The 24844-nt window shown below is 43.1% G+C and overlaps 1 protein-coding gene across 4 annotated transcripts in view; it reads right to left on the bottom strand.

The window, feature by feature from the left end:
• LOC310876297 (serine/threonine-protein phosphatase 2A 56 kDa regulatory subunit gamma isoform-like) overlaps positions 1 to 24367 on the bottom strand; it is a gene marked incomplete at its 3' end in the record, with an annotated part of 49093 nt that extends 24726 nt beyond the window's left edge. For 2 of the 4 annotated variants that reach the window (XM_083789801.1, XM_083789804.1), the window contains exons 1-3: positions 24272 to 24367; positions 23240 to 23299; positions 15715 to 15877 (exon numbers count right to left, since the gene is read on the bottom strand). In XM_083789801.1, the coding sequence (XP_083645927.1) occupies positions 15715 to 15877; positions 23240 to 23299; positions 24272 to 24298 (250 nt within the window). In that variant the 5' untranslated portion in view covers positions 24299 to 24367. Of the gene's footprint in view, positions 1 to 5337; positions 5556 to 15714; positions 15878 to 23239; positions 23300 to 24271 lie in introns of those variants that run through there. The other 2 variants (XM_083789802.1, XM_083789803.1) reach the window with 2 other exon arrangements.
• Positions 24368 to 24844: the final 477 nt, after the last annotated feature.

Below are 24844 nucleotides of genomic sequence, written 5' to 3'. Positions count from 1 at the left end.
GCGGCAATGCCTTCAACTTCTCTGGTGTCCAAAATAATCGCCCACCTCTCATGAATTACCAAGGTTGAACAACGCCTGCTTGGTCCAGTATTAGTATTAACTTCTCCCAACTTCAAAACAAGCCATACCAGTTGGGTTTCAATTTAGTTATTAATTGCTTGGCTTCTAAAATGATTTTGTTGGTCCAAAATCGTAGCCGATTGAACTTGGAAAACATTTCCAGAAAAAGATAGATTGATAAATTTCAAGTTCACCTTGTCCATACACGTAATAATAATAATGAAATTAATTTATACAGAACACTTATTACATAAACATTTAAAAACATAAAATGTGTGAATAATGGGCAGTGTGAAATACAAACACTAAGAGAATCAACAATAATGAATGAATAATGAGACTGGCGTCTCCATCGTTCACTGAATTCAACAAGTCAGACGCGCTACATATTTTAAATGGTATACACGTTACAGTGGCAACACAGGTGGCCCAGGGGAGGATAATCACTGGCACACTTAAAGTGTGCCACTTAAAATTAAATTAAGTACCCTCACATTCTGTATGCAAATGACTCCTGCCTATCCTGCACACACAGATAGGTGGGGTTATATTGATCATTACCATGTCCTGATGTGAAAGAAGTTCAGAACATATGATTTTCTCCTATAGACAGCTTTTGTCCTCACACGTCTCACTATTTGCTATTGACAATGAAAAGGGAATTCAGGTCAAACGTCTGCTAAATATTGTCCCCACACGTTCCAATATTTGCCATTGACAATGAAAGGAGATAGCAGAACTCGTAAGAAATGGGTATAAGGTTTTCAAAAAGCTGTGCAAACGCATTGGGCGCCCCTAGTAACTACTTATACAAAAACCTTATACCCATACCATACCTAAGTGCGCCCCCTGCTAAGAAATTAGGTCAAAATTCTGCCAAATATGACGTAAATATCAAAACATTAAACGCCATTGACATTGAAGGGAAAATGTATGTGTAATTTACGTCTTTCTTTCGGAGTAGGGGGCTATGTTTGCCCTATTTGTCATTTATGTATGTTGATACTGTCTCTTATGATTCATTTTAAAGGATAATTGCATGGTTGTGATGTAATTTGCACCTGGTACCATGACAACACACTCCATACTTGGGCGTAGCTGCATTGGAATTCCTTACTCTTCCGTTCCTTTGATGGCCATATATGAAGATCCCTGATGTCATCCGTATATCAGGCATGCAAACAGGCCCAGGGTGAGAAAGGTGACAGTGTGCGGGGCCCGACGCTGTGGCAAGCGTTTTTATCAGTACCAAACCCACTTTGGGATTCGTGGGGGACAGTAGGGTTATACTACGCTAAGAGTCATCAGTACAAACCTATCACTCTCAGTATGTAGAAATTAATTCCCTGATCAGATCATAGAATAAAATGACAGATGATTTACTAAATCAGTAAGAAATCTAGTCAGTATTGAGCAAGATGTTAACATTAATTTCCTGATACAAACAAAACAAAAAACAATTAATTTACTCCAACAGTTTTGAGGAGCGCTAGCCCCTCCTATATTTAGTTAGTGTAGATTTGTCCTAAATGCCATTGACAATGAATGGAGAATTAATGGCTATTAATCTGGCGGAGTTTCGCGCCAGATCAGTCTCTATTCTTTTATTACTCTATGGTCCCGACTCCCGCGTCCACACAAACAGGTTTTTTCCGCAGAGTGGCCGGCGGCAGGGCGCATGCAGATGCATTTATGGCAGATGCAAGCAGCATATCGTTCATTACGGTTCTTGAGTCTGTCAGGAAAAAGCTTCCGAAAACACCCAACCTATTTTCTGTTGACTAATATCCTTCTAATGCGTGAGGGGGCCGTAGTTTGTCATTTACTGTTAATAATTATTTTTGATTTTGTGAGGAGGAACAGCAGCTGGAGCTGCAGGATTCTTTTCCAAAATAATTATTAAAAATAAATGAAAACAGACAATGAAAAACCGCGGCCCCCTCACGTATTAGAAGGACAATATCAGTCAACAGAAAAAAGGTTAGGTGTTTTTCATGAATCTATCATGGCTAAAATTGAGTTTTAAGTTAACAATGTATTTGTATAGGAAGGGGACGGGAAGCTAAAATGAATATCAAATATTATATCTAATTACTGAATCGAGCAACTTAAAAACTGTCTGGGGTGTTCACATAAGCCTGAGTAGATGCTAAAATGACCAAAAGTGTTTTGAAAGTGAAATATCCCTTTAATCCGGGCACTAACATTAACACATGTTCACCAACCTTAATCCGACCGTTGTTTCCGCATTTCGGTGTCGGTGTATGGGATAAGCGTGCTCACCCAAGATAGACAGACTGATAGATATGTGAAAAATCACACCCATGTGAAGTGAGTGGTGCTCATCATCATCAAGAATGGTGGTCCCTTATTGGCCAAGCGCTCCCACCGACATGAGATTGGTTAGCCGATTTGCTCGACGTCTACATATGACGTACATTTTCCCTTCATTGTCAATAGCGTTTAATGTTTTGATGTTTAATTTACGTAATATTTGGCGGAATCTTTACATACTTTCTTTCATTGTCAATGGCAAATATTGAGACGTGTGGGGACAAGATTTAGCAGACATTTGACCTGAATTCCCTTTTCATTGTCAATGGCAAATATTGAGACGTGTGAGGACAAAAGCTGTATATAGGAGAGACCCCTGAAAAAACATGGCACTTCATGTCGGAAAGGGTGCCGACTCCCAAAAGTTACGGTTACGGACCTGCATAGGCATACTGTACTGTAGATCTACTAGTCTGACAACTGGGGAGGAAAGTGGACCTTGATATGAGTCAACTCTATCCTCCTCACCTGGTGAAGGCAGGCCTGTCTAGTGCCCATACTGTTCTCGCCATGGGGCATTTGAGTGTACCTAGTTTTGACTGTGGCACACAGCACAGCATCTAGCTACATACAAATGGTCTGCTTTGTGTTGGTTGTGGTCACTAACAGGCCAAAACAAAGACCTTCACGCCTATTAGAGGATTTCAAGGCCAGGCCAGGCTACATCATTACCAGTACACAGGGCCCTGCAGGCAAAGCAATATGCTGAATCAAAATGATGACATTGACAATATCCAAACAGCATGAAAGCACAAAAGTGTGCGTGCGTGCGTGCGTTACAGGGTCATTCAACGTAATGTACCCGAATACAGCATGACATCATCATCAACAGCTATTCTTACATTCTCCTATTATAAAGAAAAAAGTGTTGCCTAAATACACAGATAGTGCATGAATGTTTGTTTTCTTTCACCACCAACGCTGCCGGCATACTGATATACTTGATCTGCTTAGAGAAAATAGCAAATAATAAAAGTTATATTGAAAGACCAGAAAAAGCACAAATAAATACATGAAGCAAACATATGTTGCGGCCCCAGACAGATTTTTTTTTAAACTTTAGGACAAAAATGGCTCATTTGAAAATAAAGGTTTGCCTACCCCTGACCTAGGCAAACAGGAATGCTATTGGCTTACACATGGTTGCTTCATAATCCATTTTCTAGCCAAGATGGCTCATTGACACAGAGCAATCAATGGTGAGCCAAAACATAAAACCGGGGTGTCATTTAACCAGTTAAGAACGCTGAGAATAGCAGATCTACTAGCTCACAACACGTTGCTGTGGACGCCTTGCATAGTGGATTTCCGCCATACGACAAAGTATATAGGCTTAAGTGGTTAAGGGTTCCAAGACAAGTATGGAATGGAACACTGGGGTCAACTGAAGGACTTAGGATTTAAGTGGTTAACGAGGGTTTTCCTCAGAGCTGAAATGTACAGTAGGCTTCAACCCCATCAACCCTGCATTCACTAGGCCTCAACCCCATCCACCCTGCATTCACTAGGCCTCAACCCCATCCACCCTGCATTCACTAGGCTTCATCCCCATCCACCCTGTATTCACTAGACTCCAACCCCATCCACCCTGCATTCACTAGGCTTCATCCCCATCCACCCTGCATTCACTAGGCCTCAACCCCATCCACCCTGCATTCACTAGGCTTCATCCCCATCCACCCTGTATTCACTAGACTCCAACCCCATCCACCCTGCATTCACTAGGCCTCAACCCCATCCACCCTGCATTCACTAGGCTTCATCCCCATCCACCCTGCATTCACTAGGCCTCAACCCCATCCACCCTGCATTCACTAGGCTTCATCCCCATCCACCCTGTATTCACTAGACTCCAACCCCATCCACCCTGCATTCACTAGGCTTCATCCCCATCCACCCTGCATTCACTAGGCTTCATCCCCATCCACCCTGCATTCACTAGGCTTCATCCCCATCCACCCTGCATTCACTAGGCTTCATCCCCATCCACCCTGCATTCACTAGGCTTCATCCCCATCCACCCTGCATTCACTAGGCTTCATCCCCATCCACCCTGCATTCACTAGGCTTCATCCCCATCCACCCTGCATTCACTAGGCTTCAACCCCATCCACCCTGCATTCAGCACACACAATGAACCCTTTTTACAGACCACTGCAGCTAATAAAATTGATAAACGAGTCCGCCTGATTAAGGTAAGCCAAAGAGCAAGCACTGACCAGTCAATAGTATGGTTGTCAATGGTTGCGAACTGGAACACCTCGGCTGAACCAAACATACCCTCTATCAATCTTTATCATTAGCTGTGTTTATTGTTATGACACGTCTGTTCAAAGGGGGCTATATATGCTACAAATTCCCATTGAAGTTCAGGTGTCGTAACTGTGTGTCTGTGCGTGTGTGTATGTGTCTCTGTGTGTGTGTGTGTGTGTGTGTGTGTGTGTGTGTGTGTGTGTGTGTGTGTGACAGAAGGAGCAAACGGTTCCCACAGCTCTGTCGCAGAACACCACACATGCATACACAACAGATTAGACATTTCACACAAACACACACACTCTGACCTCACTTCCTTTGACATCAGGTGGGGGGATGGGAGAGGCAAGAGGCAGTAAAACAACCCGCGTCCCCACACCCCCGGGCTGAATCTGAGCTATGCACTGCCCTAGGAAAAGCCTTCCTCGTTGACATATAAACACTGTGCTTCCTCCTGAGACAGACACACAGGCCGGGCAGAGAGACAAAGAGCAGAGGCGCGCTAGCACGCTACCTCACGCAGGGAAAAGTCACTACGTCCAACAACAATCTGCTTTTACCGGCCACAGTTGGTGAACGTTAAACATTAACATTCGTACAGACATCAACTAAACACGCGCGTGCGTGCACGCACACACACACACACACAAGCAGGCAGCAAAACAAGCAGCACTCTGGTGGTTCTCTCACCTCTAAAATGCATGAGGGCCACGGGCGGAAAAGGCCCGTTGGAGCTGGGAGCGTCCAGAACCATGCCGCCGGCAGCTCCAGTACCTGCCAACATCCGTGAGCAGAGGCAGGGTGGGAGCAGAGCGCGGGGGCAAGCCCAGGCTAACGCAGCAACCAAGCCTCCATTTTAGCACAAACACTCGGAGCAGAAAATGAAGCTTCCCCCAGTGCTGGAGGGAACCAGCTAGTTAGTGATGTCACCCCTCGCAGGGGCCGCCCGGTTGGCCGGCCACGGTCACATGGGCTGGCTGTCAGAATGCATAAACATGAGGGAAGGGATTGGCTGGGCAGGCAGAAGAGAGGGGGGGGGGGGGTGCTCCTGCTGTGATTGGAGGTCTAGATCAAGCAACTGCCAACCTGAGGGCCATGGGAATATTGCCAAATAATTCTATTTTAATGATAATACAATTAACATTGATATAAAAAATATGTAATAAATAAATAAATAAAATGTATTTTTTTCTTTAATACATTGAAAAATTAAAAAAGTTCTCATTGAGATACCAATAAATGGAAACTTAAACTACATTATGTTAGCTGTGCAGGAACACAATTTTAATTTGTTTGATTAAAATAATCATTCTCTGAAAATGCACGGAGCCCACACCCATCTGACACAGACAGGCCTGGACTGGCCACTTGACGTACAGCCCCGCACCCCCCACCCCTTATTTTATTTTTTATATTTTATCGCGCATGTTTTTTATTATGAAAGTGGTGGTTCTAGGGCTTGTTTGTGTGAGCCTCGACAGAGCAGGCCATTAAGAGTATCTGCTATCTGCTTGCCAGTTGTGGTGGGCCGGTCTGGGCCAATTGTCAGGACCAAATTTTTGACCCAGTCCAGCCCTTGACACTACAGCCACTTTATGGCCGTTTATACTTCGAACTTCAACGTACAGCGAGTCGTACACAAAAATAGCCGATCTACAAGCTCACAACACTTGTATCGGCTATTATACATTGGGCGTCAAGCCGTCAAGTGGTCAGATGGGCGGGCCGCGAAGGTTTTCAGGATTTTCATGTGGGCCCTGCTCTAGATCAAGCTGGGTCCATTTTGGGCAGTTGAGAGTCCACGCTAAGCTTTACCACAGACAGATCGCAACATCAGTTTCAGCCTCCATTACGAAAGCTAAATGTAGTAAAGCTCTGTGGAGCTGGAGAGTTATCCACGTTTCAATATTACTGATGCAATATGGTCCTGCTTGACAAAACCTTGTTTAGCCAAGATAGCCTAAAATGTTAAATAAATGTTTACACTGTATAGGATGCATGATTGATCACGACTACACCAGTTACGCTGGGTGACAGGTACACAGTATGCCTCCTACAAGGTTATTCATCACAACAAATGTTTTATAATACTTCAATATTACGTGGTGAGCTTCGCCTGTTGACTACTGTAATATACTGTCTGAATTGATGCTGTACATCAGCGGTTCTTAATCTGTGGGTCGGGACCCCCAGGCAGTCCCCACATGATTTTGGGGGGGTCCCACCCCAAATGACAGTTGAAGACTACAAGCTCAAAGACTCGCCTGAGCTTGTAGTCAAACGAAATGGAATGCCTCAACTCCTACAATTCCTAGTGCTTGTCAGGGTGGAGGGTCCTCGTTCATAAGATTATCGTGGTCGCGGCCTGAAAAGGTTGAGAACCACTACAACATTTAGTCATGATGACTCATGACCCATAAAAATGGGTCCCGACCGATCCATGATTTGGAAACCGCTTCTCCACAATGTACATGCTAGTGAAGCTTATACGTCCTCGGGCCTTGTTGTTCTTTCTTGTGTGGGTTGTTCAATGTTATCTCTGCACCAGCGGCCTTGAATGAACCTCATGCTTGAGGTTCAGTTGATTATAAGTAGGAAATCGGCATTCCCCACTTCCTCCCAGTCAGAAAAAGATTGAATCACTTAAGCCTGACACTGTCCGTCACATGACAAAAATAGTCAACCTACAAGCTCGCATCTCGTTGTGAGCTTGTATAGCGGCTATTTTCGCTGCTCATCGCTGACATACTTGTATAAATTAACCACTTGAAACCTAGCATCCCTCCCTAGTCTAGGGAACATTCACTGAAAATAGCTGAGCTGAGCAGCCATTTTCAGATAGTCACTGCCGGATAGTCACTGCCAACAGAACACACAACAAACACAGCACTACCACTGAAGTAACACATTCAGTTAGGAAGGTATGGCACAAAAATCTGCAGGTATGCAAGCAGAATTATACAACAGGTCGTTTCGAGGAATCTGATTGGTTGAAACAGCTTCTAGCCGTTCTTTAAAGCAGTGCAAAGGAACACCTACTCAAAACAAAGATTTCAGCTGCGTTTTTCTGCCAGAGCGCAGCAAACTTGGTGGCTAGGCTAGCTAGTTTATTGGAACATTTGTGGTCGTAGTGACTACATTTGTCATTAAAAAATATGTTTCTTTTGGCGATTATTAACTGTTGTATAATTGCAATATTACACGAGAGGGTGTTCTTTATAGTCATTATTACCTTTCGGCACCTTTCGCAGGCATGCATTAATGACGATAAAGAACACCATCTTGTGTAATATTGGTTAAATCAGCTGAGGTTTGTCCAATGCCCTGTATGACAATCATTGTGTCAGCAAAACTTGTGGAATTATGAAGGACTCAAGCCATCCCAACTGCAGACTGTTTGAGATGCTGCCGCATGGAAAACGTTTTCAGTCTCAAAGTCACTGGAAACAGACTGCAAAAAAGCTTCTTTCCCTGAACAACCGGGCTTCACTTCTAGTACGGAGCTATGTGTGTGTCTGCCTGCCTGGCTGGGTGCCTGCCTGGGTGGGTATGAGCACGAAAATAGCATGGTTGTTTTTCACCACCTGTGCGCAACCTAACACACACAAACACATATTAACTGTATATATGATGATTTCGGGTGTGCCAGTACAGTTACAGTACAGTAGAGGGACCCCCACACGGTAACTGTCATTTCTCAACCGTTTTGGACGTGGGGCGGCTCGCCGGAATCAGCCCGGCCCCCTGGGCGCGTTCCTTGGGGTCTGGAACTTCCGTGGACCCCCACACAGAGTTGCACCACTCACTTCACACGGGTGTGATTTTTACTTAGTTAACAACCTTTTTATAATATTTGTACATTTAAAAACTATGTACATTGGTGACTATAATCTAGCATTTTAGCTGATCTTGAGGCCTACAAAACCCAGGAAAACAAGTTCTTATCAACTAGTCAACTAGTACCAGCAAGGTCAACTAGTGGATTGACTAGTCGACTAGTTGAATAGTCGACTAGCCCCATCAGATACATGAACAAACTGATAAGAACCAGAGCGAAACAGGGCAAAGAAAAACCATAGCCCCCCCCCCCCCCCCCCCCCCCCCCCCCATACCTTTCGAAACTAGTTTTCGCTGTATATATGTGCGAAAGCTTTTTCCTACAGCTGAATATATGGAACATAAGCTTTACCTAACTTTGCTACTACAGGGAAAATATGCACATGTACGCGTTACTCACCTGCCGTTGCATCAACCTCACCTGCCTCCTGTGAGCCAATGGGTGTGTGGTGAGCAAGTATTTGTGTTTTACGTTCTTTCAGTGAACCCATGTGCAAATGTGTGAGGGGGGCACTAGGTGCACATTGCATATTGCATAATGCAATAGTTGTACTTGTTGTGTGTGCATGCGTGAGTATATTTGCCTGACAGATGGCTCACCAGGAGAGCAGACCTAGCCCAGGTGTGTGTTGTGTGTGTGTGTGTGTGTGTGTGTGTGTGTGTGTGTGTGTGTGTGTGTGTGTGTGTGTGTGTGAGAGAGTGAGTGAGAGGAAGAAACAGAGAGAGAAAGAAACAGAGACAGGAAGTCTGTGTGTGAATGCACAGGAATCAGGATGTTTGCAGGATTTATCTCCATTACAGCAGAGCGGCATCATGTTGAGAAGCACCCCGACATAAGTCTCACATTTATATACAATATTGCTCATCAAGTCAAACACATACATAGTTGCCCTTATTATATTATTATTGTCATGATTTATGACTTTATCTGCTTGACCCAGTGGTGAATGACTCCTCTATGTCAGCATATTGATATGCGTGATACGATGACCATCAATGACTTTATCAGAGACTGATGTCTGTGCACAATGATACGAGATGCATGTTCTGTTCCTGTTCTTGTCCTCGTTTCATATCTTCTGGTCACGTCATGTGTCCAATACTGTATATTCTCCATGTGTGTATTAAACTTCAGAATGTGTGGTGTGATACTGCCTGGTGTCGTGTCGTCATGTTCTCCGTGCACACGACTCAACTGAACCATGACTCACCACGTTAGATGGAGACTCACAACACCTATCAGACAGAGCTCGGCGCTATGAAAATACAAAGAGGACTTCCGTTTGCTACCTCCGCAACTAAAGTTTCAATTTCACAATCTGTGAAGTTACATTGACCTACATTAGTGTACGCAAAATGTTAAGACCCTATAAACTTCCAATATAACATTAATTAATATAATATGGTAGTAGGTAGGCTATAAACATTGTTCCAACCATGGACCATCACCATGGTAGTGGACTGGATACAAGCACGTCAATGTGCCGTGCGTATAGCCACACTGATTTCTCTGCCACACCATGATTCGTCGTAACATCCGAGGAGATCCATGCGTACGAACAGTGTGCGTTCACATCCATTTACAAGTGTGGATGAGGTGGCTAAGCGGGCCTTCCTTCCCACAGTGCATATGGCCCCTGGGCTCTCATGTGAGTAAAAGCCGACTGTCCCCCTGGTCATGGGGCACTCCCCCGTCAGAAGAGCTGTTGTTCTGGTGTAGGGCGCGCTCGCACCGAACGCAGCCCAAGCACTGTCATTTGCCCTGCGGCATCTCCGTTAGGAACATGCTGCGGCCGAGGAGCGGCTTTCTATAAAGTCCTCTCTCAAGCCTGAATCATCCCATTAAGACCGCGGCAGCATCCATGTAATTTTAGATGTTACTGTTGGCTATTCAAAAATAGCAGATATACAAGCACAGCGCGTCACATAGTGCTGCACAGAAAGCTTGTAGATCTGTTATTTTTGTCCCTGGAAGGTGGGGTTTTTTTTTAAGATGGGGGTCAGCGGCCAAATACATATACATTTTGTGGATCCTTGAAAAAGTTTGAGAACCACCGTATATAGAACAGGTTTTTCAGAAAACTGTTTAGATTTGTAGAATTAGCGTCAGGTCTTAATGGGTTATACACAGCCGATTTACAAGATCGAGCTCGTAGATTAGTACTTTTTCTCTGCACAGGCCATGAACCGGGCATCACAGTTCGCAGCTATGGAGAGAGCGGAGACCTTGTGAGGCGTCATGGGTGCTGTCCTGGTGTGTTTTAGTGCGACTTTCAGAGAATTCACGACATCGGACGGCGGCAACCTGGCCTGCACTATAAATTAACAGTGGAACATTTCATGGGTCTGCTGATCCTTCCATGCTGGTCAGCTATAAAAAGAAGTGCTTAAGGCTTAAGTCTATTTAGAGAGAAGGGCCTATATCGACACAGCAACACCTTTAAAAGATCCAGAGAGACAACTTTTAACATTAGTAGCTTGTGACGTCAGTTTTCATCCGGGTCACACAGCGTCGGACATTCACAGAAGGAGGTCCATGTTGTTTTAGCAGGAGCCGATATGGCTTAGCTTTCGCCAGAAACGGTAATGTCGAGCACGATGCGATAAAAAAACACTATTTACATCAGATGGATTGGACAAAAACAACAACTTGAGTATTTTTCTGAGGAAACAACCAGCAAAGAAACTATGAGTGGATTCCTATTGGGTGGATGCCACTTCATCCCCATGCTGGAAAGGACGCAGGCGCTGCCTAGCAACCTGGAGCAGGCTAGAGGTTTGTTTTCAGCGTTGGCTGGTTGGTTTTGATATAAAGCTTTATCACTGAGATATCCCTGCTTTGGCACACAGCGGCTACAAATCTATCACCGTGATAACTGTTAACCACTCAATAAATTATATTTTATACTTTCATTTTACTTTTTTTATTTTACTTTATATGACACTTTTCCATCAGCATTTTCACCTAATTGTACGCGTATCCAATCCACCCCCAATTTGGGTATTACTAAATTGCCTGCAACACAACCCTTCTGAAATGCTCCTCAAAGTGTCACTTGACGTTTCAATGCGTTGAGCTGCACGCTGCCACGCACACACATCAATACAGGTTTGATTAGAAGCATGGTCGATAGTTATGGGGGCAGAAGTTACAATTAAGCTCTTGTTTAAATGGACCATATGTATATATGGAGTGCATTTACAGCACTTTTCTCCAAAGCGCTTTACAATGTGTTTTTCACAATTCACATTCACTCACACACACCGATGGCGGAGGAAACTGTACAAGTAACTCATTGGGAGCAGTTAGGGGTTCAGTGTCTTGCTCAAGGACACTTTGACACGTGTAGCCAGGAGGAGCCGGGGATCGAACCTGGAACGTTCGGATTCCAAGAGGGCTGCTCTACCTCCGGAGAGACTGCCGCCCCACTGCCATTTTAAGTGCTGGCCACATAAGCACAACACCCTGGGACTGGTTTCACACTGGCTCTAGGCCTACGTTTTAGAGGTACTTCGATCAAGGGTTTTTTGGGTCCGATCCCAATCACTGATAGTTTTTCTCACAATCGTCCGATACCGATCTTGTGCATAAGGGGAACATTTGAATATTTGCTAAATTATTATGTCAAAACCCACATCAAAACTGTTCCTGTGTGTGCGGAGGAAGGGGAGAATGTTTAGGCCCGTCACCAAACGATATTACATTACCGGTATATATCTGATTGACTTTTATACCACATAAATCGTATAAAGAATTAGATCGGTTTCTCCATGATCGGGTAAATTGACGACCACCGATCGAGTCATTTGGAGTGAAAATCACAGATTGGTGGCCGATCCATCGGAGAACCTCTAGTTTCCACCAGTGTCCTGCTCTAATGAAGCAGAAATGCTCTACCAGTGTCCTGCTCCAATGGAGCTCAAATGCTCTACCAACAGTTGAACCTGTTCAGCTACTTACCACCAGGTGGAGACAAACACAGTCACACACACACACACACACACACACACACACACACACACACACTACCACTTCAGATGATGAGATGCAGTTACGCAAACACAGTCAGTTGTTTATACTGATTGATTGGGTGGATCCAGTGTGGTGTTTACCAGGAGACCTAAGCCCTGGACGCACGCTGTTCGACACCATCTGGTTTTATGACATTACCCTCCAGAGGCTTTCTGTTCCAGGCAGACAGTGGGAACAGGAGTTGGGGGGCATTGTAGGGTCAGGGTGACTATACGATAGACGTGTCATTCCATCCACATTAACCCTGGACAGTAATTATTTTGGGCATGTCATTATAGGCAAAGGTTTTTCTTATTATACGATTTTTCAGAATTTGACCAAATGCCTATCTGTCAAGCTTGAGGAAAGTGCTTGTATAAAACCAAACCAGCAGTCACTCTTCCCCATCATCAACCTGCTGTTCTGCTAGCGCTGCTGGGGATATCAGCCTAAATGTCAGCTACTGATTCTATAGCTGCTCCCGTCAGCCAGGGGAGGGAGGGGGAGAGAGAGAGAGAAAGAGAGACATTAAACAATATTACTTAATGTCTGCCAGACACTGCTTATCTGAGTACCAGCATCCTGAAGCACAAGGACCAGTGGCATTAGGGCCTTATCTGTGGATTACACCCTAAATATAGACCCTTGGGTTAAATCCAGCACAAAGTCCATTCCATCTATGTCCTCTGCTTGTTTCTGTGTCTTGCGCAACACTGCTGTGAGACCTGCTGTTGATGTACAGACGGCGAAAGTGGCCGATCTGAATGCAGATCTCACAACACTGCACCGATGCGATGTGTCATGAGCTTGTTGACCGGCTATTTACGGTGCGTGAGTATAAATTAGCCGTGAGAGGGGGAGCCATCGGTGGATGTGTTTAGACACATCTGACCGCGGAATGGGTGAGTGGGTGAGCCAGTACAGTTTGTTAAAACCGTGTATGTCCCATGTGCGTGGACATAGTGTTGTCGAAAATATCGATATATCGATAAATATAGATTCTGAAAAATAGCAACACCTGCAAAGTTTTTTTAAGTATAAAATGCACGGCAGTGATTTTTCTTATCGCTGCGGTCAGGATAGTAAAAAGTGCTTCAGACAAAACGTCTTAACTCCATTGGACCCTCAAACTCCACCACCTGTCCCCCTCTCATGCAAGTATATAAAGTACCAACACCAACTTTGATGAGGCAGTATTGGTTTGTTTTTCAAAATAGAAGGCTTTCGGCCCAGGCCGTAGCGTAACGGTCTGGGCACCGGACTGGTAATCCAGTCGCAGTGTGCCGCGGGTTCGACTCCCGGACCCGACACGGCCTTTACTGCATGTCATCCCCCCATCTCTCTCCCGTTTCCTGTCAGCCTACTGTCTGTCCCTTCAAAAATCAATAAAAAGGCGTAAGCCGCAAAAAAAATATCTTAAAAAAAATAAAAAAATAGAAGGCTTTCTTCATTTCCTGAAAAGATTTATTTTTTTCATTTCCTGAAAAATAACATTTTAGAGTTAGGTGGTTTCTTCCCAACAGCAAAAATGTTCAGATTACAAAGCCTACATGGCAAACAGAAATGTAATTTGCATTAAATGTCCAATGCCAAAAAAAAAAAAAAAGTGAATCGCGAATTACTTTTACAACAATTAATCGTCAACTACAACTACAATGTCATATCGTGACAGGCCCAACCACAAGCCCCAGGCCACCACTGGCACGGTACCAGGCCGGGGCTGTAAACATACAGCTTCACATGCCTGTAAAACATTCACATTTACAACTCTCTGCAGACCATCAGAGGCTGCGTGACGTCTTTGAGGTCATTATGTGATTAGCTTCACTAATGGCAGGCAGGCACACACACACACACACACACACACACACACACACACACTTACACTTACACTTCAAAGTCAGTCAATCAGAAATGGTCCGAAAATTTGTCTTAAAATAATCAATTATAGTGCTGACTGTCAAACTTCGTTGTCCAATGTTGTTTTAGAGCAGTGGAACTCAAACCTTTCCATGTCAAGGACTACCAATATTTTAAAGCAACTTTACAGATAAACAAGTCCAAAGTAGCTTATAATCAGACTTGGCAACACTGTCTCTAGGTTGAACGTTCTACTAGAGATGTCGCGGTGTTATAATTTCCCCACCGTTTCCACCGTGCTTCTCAACACCGGTTAAACCGGTAACACCGAATCCAACCACTAGGTGTCCTAATAGACCTGCCTCGCATTGATCCAGAAAGTTTAGAAACAGAAACTAAAACAGCGCTTTGCACTTCCAAAGTAATTACTTACGTCGAGGCTTTAGGCAGTACAGGCACAGTCAAAAAATGCAACTAGAAGATAAACAATCCAGCAGAACTCTTTTCATCATTTTATTTTCCTCATATGATATGAGTCATATCGCCGAGACCAACAACGCACCTGTTTCAGGCAGCTCACATAGCCTTCATCAGCGTCGGTCACAAAATTCCATATCGGTCGGTCTCTACTACACAACTTCCTTGCCGTGTATACCGGCCATCTTTCCTGAGTCATTGTGGTTTACAGTCAAGACTACATGACTGATCGGCAACACATGATGGAGTCCATCTCTGACAAAAAGAACTTGAAACTACATTTTGTCACGAAAACACAGAAAGAGGTGACAATACTGACAAAAAGGAAGTTAAGTGACAGGACTTTTGTTCTTCCAGAAATGGATGTCTGCCAGAAACGTCCAAGTAGTTTGTGTGCAAAACAAAAATAAGATTGAGAAAAGAATGTGCAGGTATTACGGTGCCCCATGGTTTCCCCCCACCCTGTGTCCTGTGTTCTGATTGGCTTGAGCTTGGTGTATTTTTTGTTGGTCACAACACTTTTCATACTACATTAATTTTGGACTCAGTCCCGATATTAGGCGCTCTATATTACTAGTTACTATACTTTATAAAAATAATAAAGGTTTAAAAATATATATACACACACATACATACATATACACACACTGTAGGCTGCAAGATATCATGGGACTGTGTTGCATCTGTGAGTCAGTGTCTCCAGCATGCTCAGACTGTCTTTGTCAGTCCACACACAGCGATCAATGTTCACGGGAGCGAGCAACGTGTGGGGCTGATGTGGGGCTTTTGCCAGCTTCGTCAAAAACCTGTTGGTAGTGAAAAATCAGGGCTACAACCGTGTAGTCTGAACTCAGCTTAAGGTGGCTTGTTTTGTTAAATACCTTTGAAGGCAGGCAGCTTCTGCAGCTCTCTGTTGTTACTGAGGCTGAAACGAGAGGAGCTCTGCCTCTTGTCCTTCTTGACAGCTGGGGAAGCCGACAGCTTCCCCTTCAGCAGCTGAGTGGTCGGTGGGACACTGTTACTACTCTTCCGGTTGGAATCCTGCTGGGAGGAGACACAAAGACAGTCTGCGTTAATGACATCAAGACAAGACAGGCTGAGAAGGTCTGTCAGAGTCAAAGTCAACACACTTGAGGAGCAGGACAACGTATCGATTAGGGCTAGGCACTCTGGATTGGGAACTGGGAACTGGGAATTATCAATTAATTCATTAATTGATACATTTTGATAACCGCAACCCATTTAGACCCGAGTTAAAAACATTCACTTTGAAAGAATATATATTCAAAGATTTGTGCCACATTTTTACGATTTTTCAAAAATAGCAGACCTACAAGCTCCTAGCGCGCCACTCGGTGGCGCGCTATGAGCTTGTAGATCTGCTATTTTTCAATAGCTAAATTATAACATAATATTTAAAACACCAAAAGGGGTTCCCAGATCGAGGGGTGAACAGATCGATATACTAGCACTTCATTTCTGCGCTTCATTTCTGCTCCTCATCCGTCTCTCCCGCAAAATATGAACGCTTCTTGGATCATATATCATATGAATTAAAACGATAGCAATGTAAAGGGAACTTTTTTGAGCGGATTGTTTCCGGGTCGTGGGTTTCAGAGTAAAAGCGGCCATGTCTTTCTGGCACCCCAGAGCTCCTATTTTTTTTATTTTTTTTTTAAGATATTTTTTTGCGTAGAGCTCCTATTTTGAAGGAATCCCGGCACTGATTGTGTTAATCAAATATGTATTTGACCATTGAGATACAGGGCCAGGCAATGGCATCTTTGTATGAGGAATAAAATGAAAAGTGCACTATCTAGTCGGTCACATCACATGCAAAAGCAGAGACGTTTCTGCGGCTACCAAGGTGGTGGGGGGTATTTTTTTTAACCGGCACACATGTATGTTCCCCGGCCGCACTAATATGCATTGTGATCCAATCTGTACCTGGTTATTTAAAGGGTAAGACCACTTTTTTGGAGGTTTGGGTTGTTTTCTTACATTATTATGGTCACAACTAGTCCAGTCCAGGAGTTATTTCGCTCCATTGTGCAGTTTTATAGAAAATAACTTTATAAAAATACCAGCCCAATGAGCCCATTGACTTACATTGTAGCGGGGAAACAGCTCTCAAAGTCACACTTTTAGCACATGAACGAACGCAACAAAAGCTGATTCTGACAGCTTATGACATCAGGAAAACTCATGCGGTTTTATTTTTGTGTTTTAACGTATATTTATAAAGGTACTATTTTGTTTGGAGAGACACTGAAGCTGCAATGCGGTCTTCCGTTTCCGGTTTCATTTGTAAATAAGGAAGCACGCTGGCTGCCTGTGTTGTACGCTGAGAGCACCCAATCCATCTGCAGTCGAGCAGTACCCCCGACACAGACACCCACGGCAAGCAGTCATAAGTTTGTAGGCTTACGATACTTTTAGAACGGAGGATGAAGTGCGCTGTTCCAGATTGTTGCAGTTAGAGTTGGACCAATCGGATCGTAGTACCACGTCACGTGAAAACAGAAGTGATTCGGTTGGCGTAAGCATACCTACCAGATCTTCTTTCTACACAAATTAGTCAAAACAAGACAAAGTTGACATTTTTTATTAAAAATAAAACCGCATGAGTTTTCCTGATGTCATAAGCTGTCAGAATCAGCTTTTGTTGCGTTCGTTCATGTGCTAAAAGAGTGACTTTGAGAGCTGTTTTCCCGCTACAATGTAAGTCAATGGGCTCATTGGGCTGGTATTTTTATAACGTTATATTCTAGAAAACTGCACAATGGAGCGAATTAACTCCTGGACTGGACTAGTTTGACCATAATAAGGTAAGAAAACAAACCCAAACCTCCAAAAAAGTGGTCTTACCCTTTAAGCTAAAAAAAAAAAAGTATTTAGCAGACACTTTAATCCAATGCAATTTACTAAGTGGAGGATCAGAGTAAAGGGTCAAGTAAATAGAGTATAAAGAAAATAATTCAATTAAGTGCTACAAATAAAGTAGCACTTTATAGGATAAAATAAAACCACAAAATAGGATAACCAGCACAGGTAAAAATCTAACCCAACATTTGTCTAAACAACATGCTATCTAAATAACGTGTGGACATTAATCAAACAGTATAATCTAAATAACACATGATATGACCAAAAGTCAGTGCACAATGACTGTTCAGGAGTTAAGGCAAAATGTAAAGTGGGCTGTTATGTTATAGCGCCACTGATTATTTATTACATTAATTCATTCACTCAGACATCGAGTGAATTATAGTATGATGATGATGTTTGTGGCAACAGTTTACGGAAGGCCATTTCCTGTTTCAGAATAATAATCCCTCCTTTCAAACTCAAAACTCACAAAACTAATATACACAAAATGAAATGAAAGGTCAAAGATAAAAGCACAATCCACGCACAATAGAATAGTATGTTCTATTTGGCATTGAAATGCATTAGACCCTAGCATTCATATTAACAACATAACAAAAAAAGGTTAGGTAAGGTTTAGTTAAACACATATATATCATGAGTGAAAATGAAAATAGCAGATCTAGTAGACCAAAGTGGTTAAAAGACCTAAGACTTGTCTGGAGTCAGTGTTGTCTACAAGAGACATCTCATCCCACCCTACCAAACCACTCAGCCATGGAGAAGACTTGACTAAAGGAAAGTTTAACCCTGCCTGGGGCCAAAGAAATCCCATCAAGGTGTGTTGTGTTGATGTGGAATCTAGTGAATGTGGGCCGTTTCTCATGGCTGGTGCCACCTGCCTGCCAGCTAGGATCCATGCATCAACACACACCTGACAGCACAAAGGGTCACTGCAGCTGTGGACCTGCCTCAGCCACGGTCAGTAGCCTTGGCCGCACCAGTTTCCACACGGCAGAAAGAAAGCCTGGTTTGTGTTCCGAATTGACCAGCGTGATCTGGTCTAGATCCTGTCTACTAATATAATTGTCTCCACCAGGCCGAAGGCATGTGGGGAGAGTATGTTTTGCACTCCGTCCGTCCGTGTGTCCGTCCGTCCGTGTGTGTGTGTGTCCGTCCGTCCGTCCGTGAACAGCTAATCTCGGCCACCGTTAACCCGGTCGATGCCATATTTTGCACACACACTCCCTGGATGCCAACGATGAACCTCTGCCCCAAACTTTCCAGAACGGCCTGTTATAGCGCCACCAGGAGGCCGCTTTGTGCAAAACAAGTTTTTGCACAGTACACCTACAGATTTTGTCCAAACATCACGCAAATTGGTACACAGTCTCTCTAGAGCCATTCAACGAAACGGGTCTTTCAGATTTATCAGACTCCATCCTGATTGGTTAAGATTGGCTTCCAAAGTTCACAGGAGTGCTCAGTTTCAAACAAAATGCTGCAAATCATGAACACATCGCGTGATTTCCGTGAAATTGTGCACCCACATTCCCACTAGGCCGAGGACGAAATGCCACATGAACAATTTCAACTCAGCCTCAAGGTGGCGCTATAACTGGCCGAAAAGTGTTTTTACCTCTAACTGCACGGATCTGTGGATAACCTGGTGGAGACCTGTGCCCGGAAGGGCACTTTTTTTTGATTTGTTTGTGTCCAGTTTACAAAAGGGGTTGATCCAAGCCAAACAGGGGGAGTCTAGTTATGTGCTAGATCAGTGTTCTCAACCTTTTCAGGCCGTGACACCCCCCACCCCCAACCCTGATAAGCACTTGGAATGTAGGAGTTGATGCTTTCAATTTAGTTTGACTCTGTTCCACAGAAAAATAGTGAAAATAGCTTATCTACAAGCTCACAATGCCTGAAATAGCTTATACATCAGCTTATTTTTTTATTGCCACTTCACTGTCATCTGGGGACCCCCCAAAAATCATGTGGTGTCCCCAATGCGGGTTCCAACCCACAGGTTGAGAACAACTGGGCTAGATTACACTCTCATTGCCCTCTGAGATGTGGGATGGTGTTTATCCCATTCTGACCCGAGATCAGATTCATACGAGGTTTCCACTGGACACACACTGGGTCTGATTAACCCATTCTGACCTGAGATCAGATTCTAAAAATGTCAGTCGTTCTTCGATCTTTCAAAAAATAGCAGACCTACAAGCTCGTATCGCGCCACTAGGTGGCGCGATATGAGCTTGTAGATCTGCTATTTTTCAATAGCTAAAGCATAACATGATGCCAACACCAAAATGGGTGCCCGGTCAGAATGGGTTATAGCCCACCATGCCAAGCAGGGTTGGCGGTGACAAAGCGAGAGAGAGAGACCATAAGTGGAACATGCATGGTTACAAGAAGGGAACACAATCTGCCTCTTGTGACAGAAAAAGATCCAAAACCTGCAGCACACCTGCTGTCATACACACAAACACAAGGCCATGTTGTGCAGTTGACCTTACGTCAATCAATAACCAAATAACTGAAAAGAAAATCTCTTGTGAATGAATAGTGTTAATGCAGTGGGTAGATCGACATGTCTATACTTTTGCGGAAAGAAATGAATGACTTAATGTAATATCTAAAAGCCAACAGGTCTGGTGGTTCCAACAATCAGAGGGCTTAGAGGGTGGGGGGGTAATACAGCAACAGCTTGCCTCCCGGCTATTTCAATTTGACACGGGGTTGCCGCATTAGCAGATCGAGGAGTGAGGGCAGATAACCATGGGGATTACTACCCAGAGAGAGAGAGAGAGAGAGAGAGAGAGAGAGAGAGGGGAGGGGGCAGGGGGTTCAGACTGCACAGACTTAAGAATATCAACACAGGTTTGGGACTGGGAAGGAGGGACTAAACTCTTCGAATGCTGCTTGCATGGCTGAATTTTTTCCCATTTCAGCGTGACTACATCAGCGGTGTGCAGTCGTGTTGCGTTCCTGCGTCAGTGACATAGAGCCAAGCAGTAGGTTGACGAAATGTGCCACCCGTTACACATGCCTGACCGATTTGAGGCAGAGAGAAATAAACTGTCAGAGATGACGTTATCAGCGCGACTGGCCACACCTTTAGAAGGGCTTCTCAGAAAAGCAGTTCTAAGAGTGATGAAATCCAGTGGCTGAAAACGTTTTTCCTCTCTTCCCAGCTGTGCTAATATGGAATAAATCATCAAGTGAATTTTGAGCACACTTCTTTTTATATATTCTGTAATCTGTACTAGTCTGTGTCTGTACCATAGTTCTGTGCGCAGTGGACTCAATAATCAGACGCAGTTGTAAAGAGAATTTTATGCTCATTAGTGTAAAGTGATACATGTATCTGTCAGTATACGCAACTTTGAAGAAAACTGCTTCCCCATCTGAAAAACAGTACTACTTCATAACAAGCAATGATGGGCAGCTCTCGTTTTTTGTTTTAACGTTTTGTACAGGAAAGTTGCTTATACTAGACAGCAAAAAAGAACAGTCTGAAAAAAATAAGTGTCGGCTGGCAGGGAAATGTAGTAATCTAAATAAAATCCTGATTCATACATCTATGCAATCTCATTTCTAAATGACCATGATTCCTTTCACGTCACATTCTTTTACGTTGCATTCTCGTGTTTACTTAAAACAATTTTAGTTTCAAATTGTCAATCAAATATGCTATTAATTCAATATTATGTCATACAACTCTCCATTTCTGTTTCACATCATCTAGTATTCCTCATTGACTGCTAAAGATACTACAGTAACCAGATAGGCTACCCTGGCACCGCATTGTCGAAGGAAATGTATGTTTTCAAGCTGAAGAAATTAGCGACTGACTGTGAAGTTGTGCTTATATACTTTAAAAGGAGGAATCCAGTCCAGTGTGGATTTGGAAGGACTCCAATTTTGCAACAAGTGCTTTTGAAGCAACACATTTTATCAACATAAAATAATTTAGCAACAAAAATCTAAATCTGAGCTGCCAGACCACACAAACCTCAATAACGTGTGTGAGGTTCCCAAAAGGCACAACATTACACAAGTCATCACCTATCACTGCGATATGACTGCAATCAACACCGATAATGGGATATTTAAAGAATAAAGATGCTAGACAGTAAACACATGATAATCTATGGCTTCTCGCAACTAGTGTTGCATTACCTGCTCTATGTCGAACAATAGAAGACAGACAGACCTGAATATGATACGCTCGATCGCTGAAAGATCTACAAATCCACAGCGTATCACATCACAATGCCTTGTGAGCTGGTACCATTCTGGAATCTACCATTTTCATCAAGAAACATGACAAAATGTAAATCAGATGCCTCAGAGTGTAGGCTAGCGTAGTTACTTTTATACTTTGGTATTGTACACAGTACTAAACCAACCACTGTGGAATTTACTATGGAATCTTGCATTTCCCGTCAGTGTGTCACACCAGGCCCCAGGTCATCCCTGATGATGTCACGATGACCTGGGCACCATATATGGGGGCTGATGACCTGAGGGCTTGTCTGGGGTGACCAACCAACAAATAATAATAGTGCAGTCCTATTGGCTGTTACATTTTGGACAATCATCAGATACTGTGACAGGTGAACTAAAAGAAGAATTAATTTGCCACCCTGACAGGCAACTAACTTGTGGGGATCCTTTAATAAACATATACATCATTTATAACTATATTATACTATTATACTACTCTACACGGAATGTAGATGTTATTTTTTTATTTCACTTTCAGACATGCTCAAAATAGGGATGCCAGGGTGAAAGTGGTGAAATCAAATTACCAACCTAGTTACTCCTTACATAATGCATCATAGACCACAAATCAATCTCAAAACACTAACAGACTTAAAACATAAAATACCGTACTACAGTAGACAAAACTAAATCCTGTGGAGTAGTACTCTGAAACTGGCAAATTAAATACATACATCCCATTCCTGACTGATGTATTGATTTCAATGTATTATTCATCCAATAAAAGCATCACAGGGAACCACACTGCAAATGTTAACACACTCCTCTTCCATGTCTCAATGTGTGCCATTCAAAGTGTTATTATCAAGGGTAGGGATGTTAATGATTAACCATTTTACCTGATTAACTGATACATGGTAATCGATATGGGTTAAAACGATACATGCATTATTATTCCTTTAATAATTAAGTTCATTAGGTTCTGTTGGCATTTGCTAAGCATTATGCGAATACATACACTGCTCTATTTATTTTTGTTCTGTTTGTTTAAAGGTTACCATGAATAAGCCTATACCTACAATGTGTTAATCATCTTGTGTTATATTGCAAATGTAAAAAAGAAACCTCCCTTCTAATGAAAAACTAAATTCATTGTAGGCTATTGGTATTTATTAAATGGCTCACAGCAGACAGCAGACACAAATAGTGCATTCCCTTAACGATGGATTAACCTATAATGAATGCTGATTGACGATCATGAAACATAATAATAATTGCATACTTAATCAGGGATTAGCCTACCTCGTGCTCCAGGCTGTCCTGTTCTGCATTCTTGACCACTTTTCCACTTTTAGGGGGCTCCTGAAAAGAAATGGTTAAACGTCAGTGGAGTTGATGGAGGTATTATTAGCTTGTATAATAACGGTGAGGAACAATGAGTCATGCCATGCACAGACCAACACTGCAACTTCTGCAAGGCATAGGCGGCACATGGACATGTATGCATGTACATATACTGACATTTTGAACAGATACAATAGGTGGCAACTTGGAGATCTGGGCACCTTGATGTAAAATTGGCTATTTTGTCCAAAATGTAAAAGAATATATCATCATCATACTATAATTCTAACAATGTCTGTGTGTCTGTGTGTAGAAATATTAGACCTTATTTGTCAAATGTATAAGCATGTTCCAATCAGTATACTGTACTTTAGTTAGACCAATTTTTTGAACAAAATCGGTGGTCAGATGTCCAAGGTGCAAAATAAAATAAATAGAAATAAGGACATTATGCAAATGTCACATTGTACATATTAAGAAACACATTGTTTATATTGCAATAATTCCAAGTTAATTGAATTATAGTTACATTAAACTACTAGTCTACTACACATTTAGCAAGTAGGGACCCTTTGGAACCAACCCAAGGACCCCTGTGGGTCCCCGGACACCACTTTGAAAACCACTACTTAATCACAGCCAGTCTGAGTCAACCTCAACATTGATGCCGGTTGGATTTACACTTTTTAAAACAAGCAAACGATGACTTCAATACCATAAACAAACACTTGGCGCGTGCTAAAACACAGCGCGCATCAACATAAACTAGTTTGTTTGGACTTGGTGGCAGCCAGGCGGCAGCACCGTTAGCGAGGTGCTACGTTAGCATGCTAGCCACTAGCTGCTGGTGACTGCTGCTTGGTGGGACTTATCTGTGCACACGCAACATAACACACCTCGGTTTATCCCGAAATAGAAGCACGTAAAGCTATCTTAAACTTGAATTAACGTGTTCATATGGAGACTTCTAAGTGCTCCTGTGTTACTCACCTTGTCTTTTTTGGTTTTATTTGGCATTGTGGTGTGTACACTCTCTCGCTCACTCCCCTTCAGAGACTATACACAACTCTCTGGCTGCTCCTCCTCACTGTCAAGTCACACACATTCTGACACACACAGCACTTCCGGCCGCCGGCTAATGTGTTTCTTCTCTTGGCGGGTTGGTTGCGTTGGTTGCAACCGTGGCTTATTATCAGGTGCATACCCCCATCTAGTGTACAGGAGTATTAAGTGTATGGGGTTTTTTCTGGCTTTTTCTGGCTTACTGTATTTTGATTGATTGATTGATTGATTGATTGATTGATTGATTGATTGGTTCACTGACTGACTGAATTTTTAATGAGGCCAGTTTCGAATGGGCTATATATGCACGGTAACAAGACAACTCACCCTTTTTACACCTCAGACGAAAAAGTGTGGACATCTCACCCCGAAAGTCCTGATGTCTTCACTTTCGGGGGTGAGCTGTCTTCACTTTCGGGGGTGAGCTGTCTTCACTTTCGGGGGTGAGCTGTCTTCACTTTCGGGGTGAGTTGTCTCTGGGTGAGAGTTGAGTGTTTGGCT

Source organism: Protomyctophum parallelum, assembly GCF_964188405.1.
Source record: "Protomyctophum parallelum genome assembly, chromosome: 19".
NCBI classification, from domain to species: Eukaryota; Metazoa; Chordata; class Actinopteri; order Myctophiformes; family Myctophidae; genus Protomyctophum; species Protomyctophum parallelum.
This window is presented reverse-complemented; position numbering and strand designations above follow the sequence as displayed.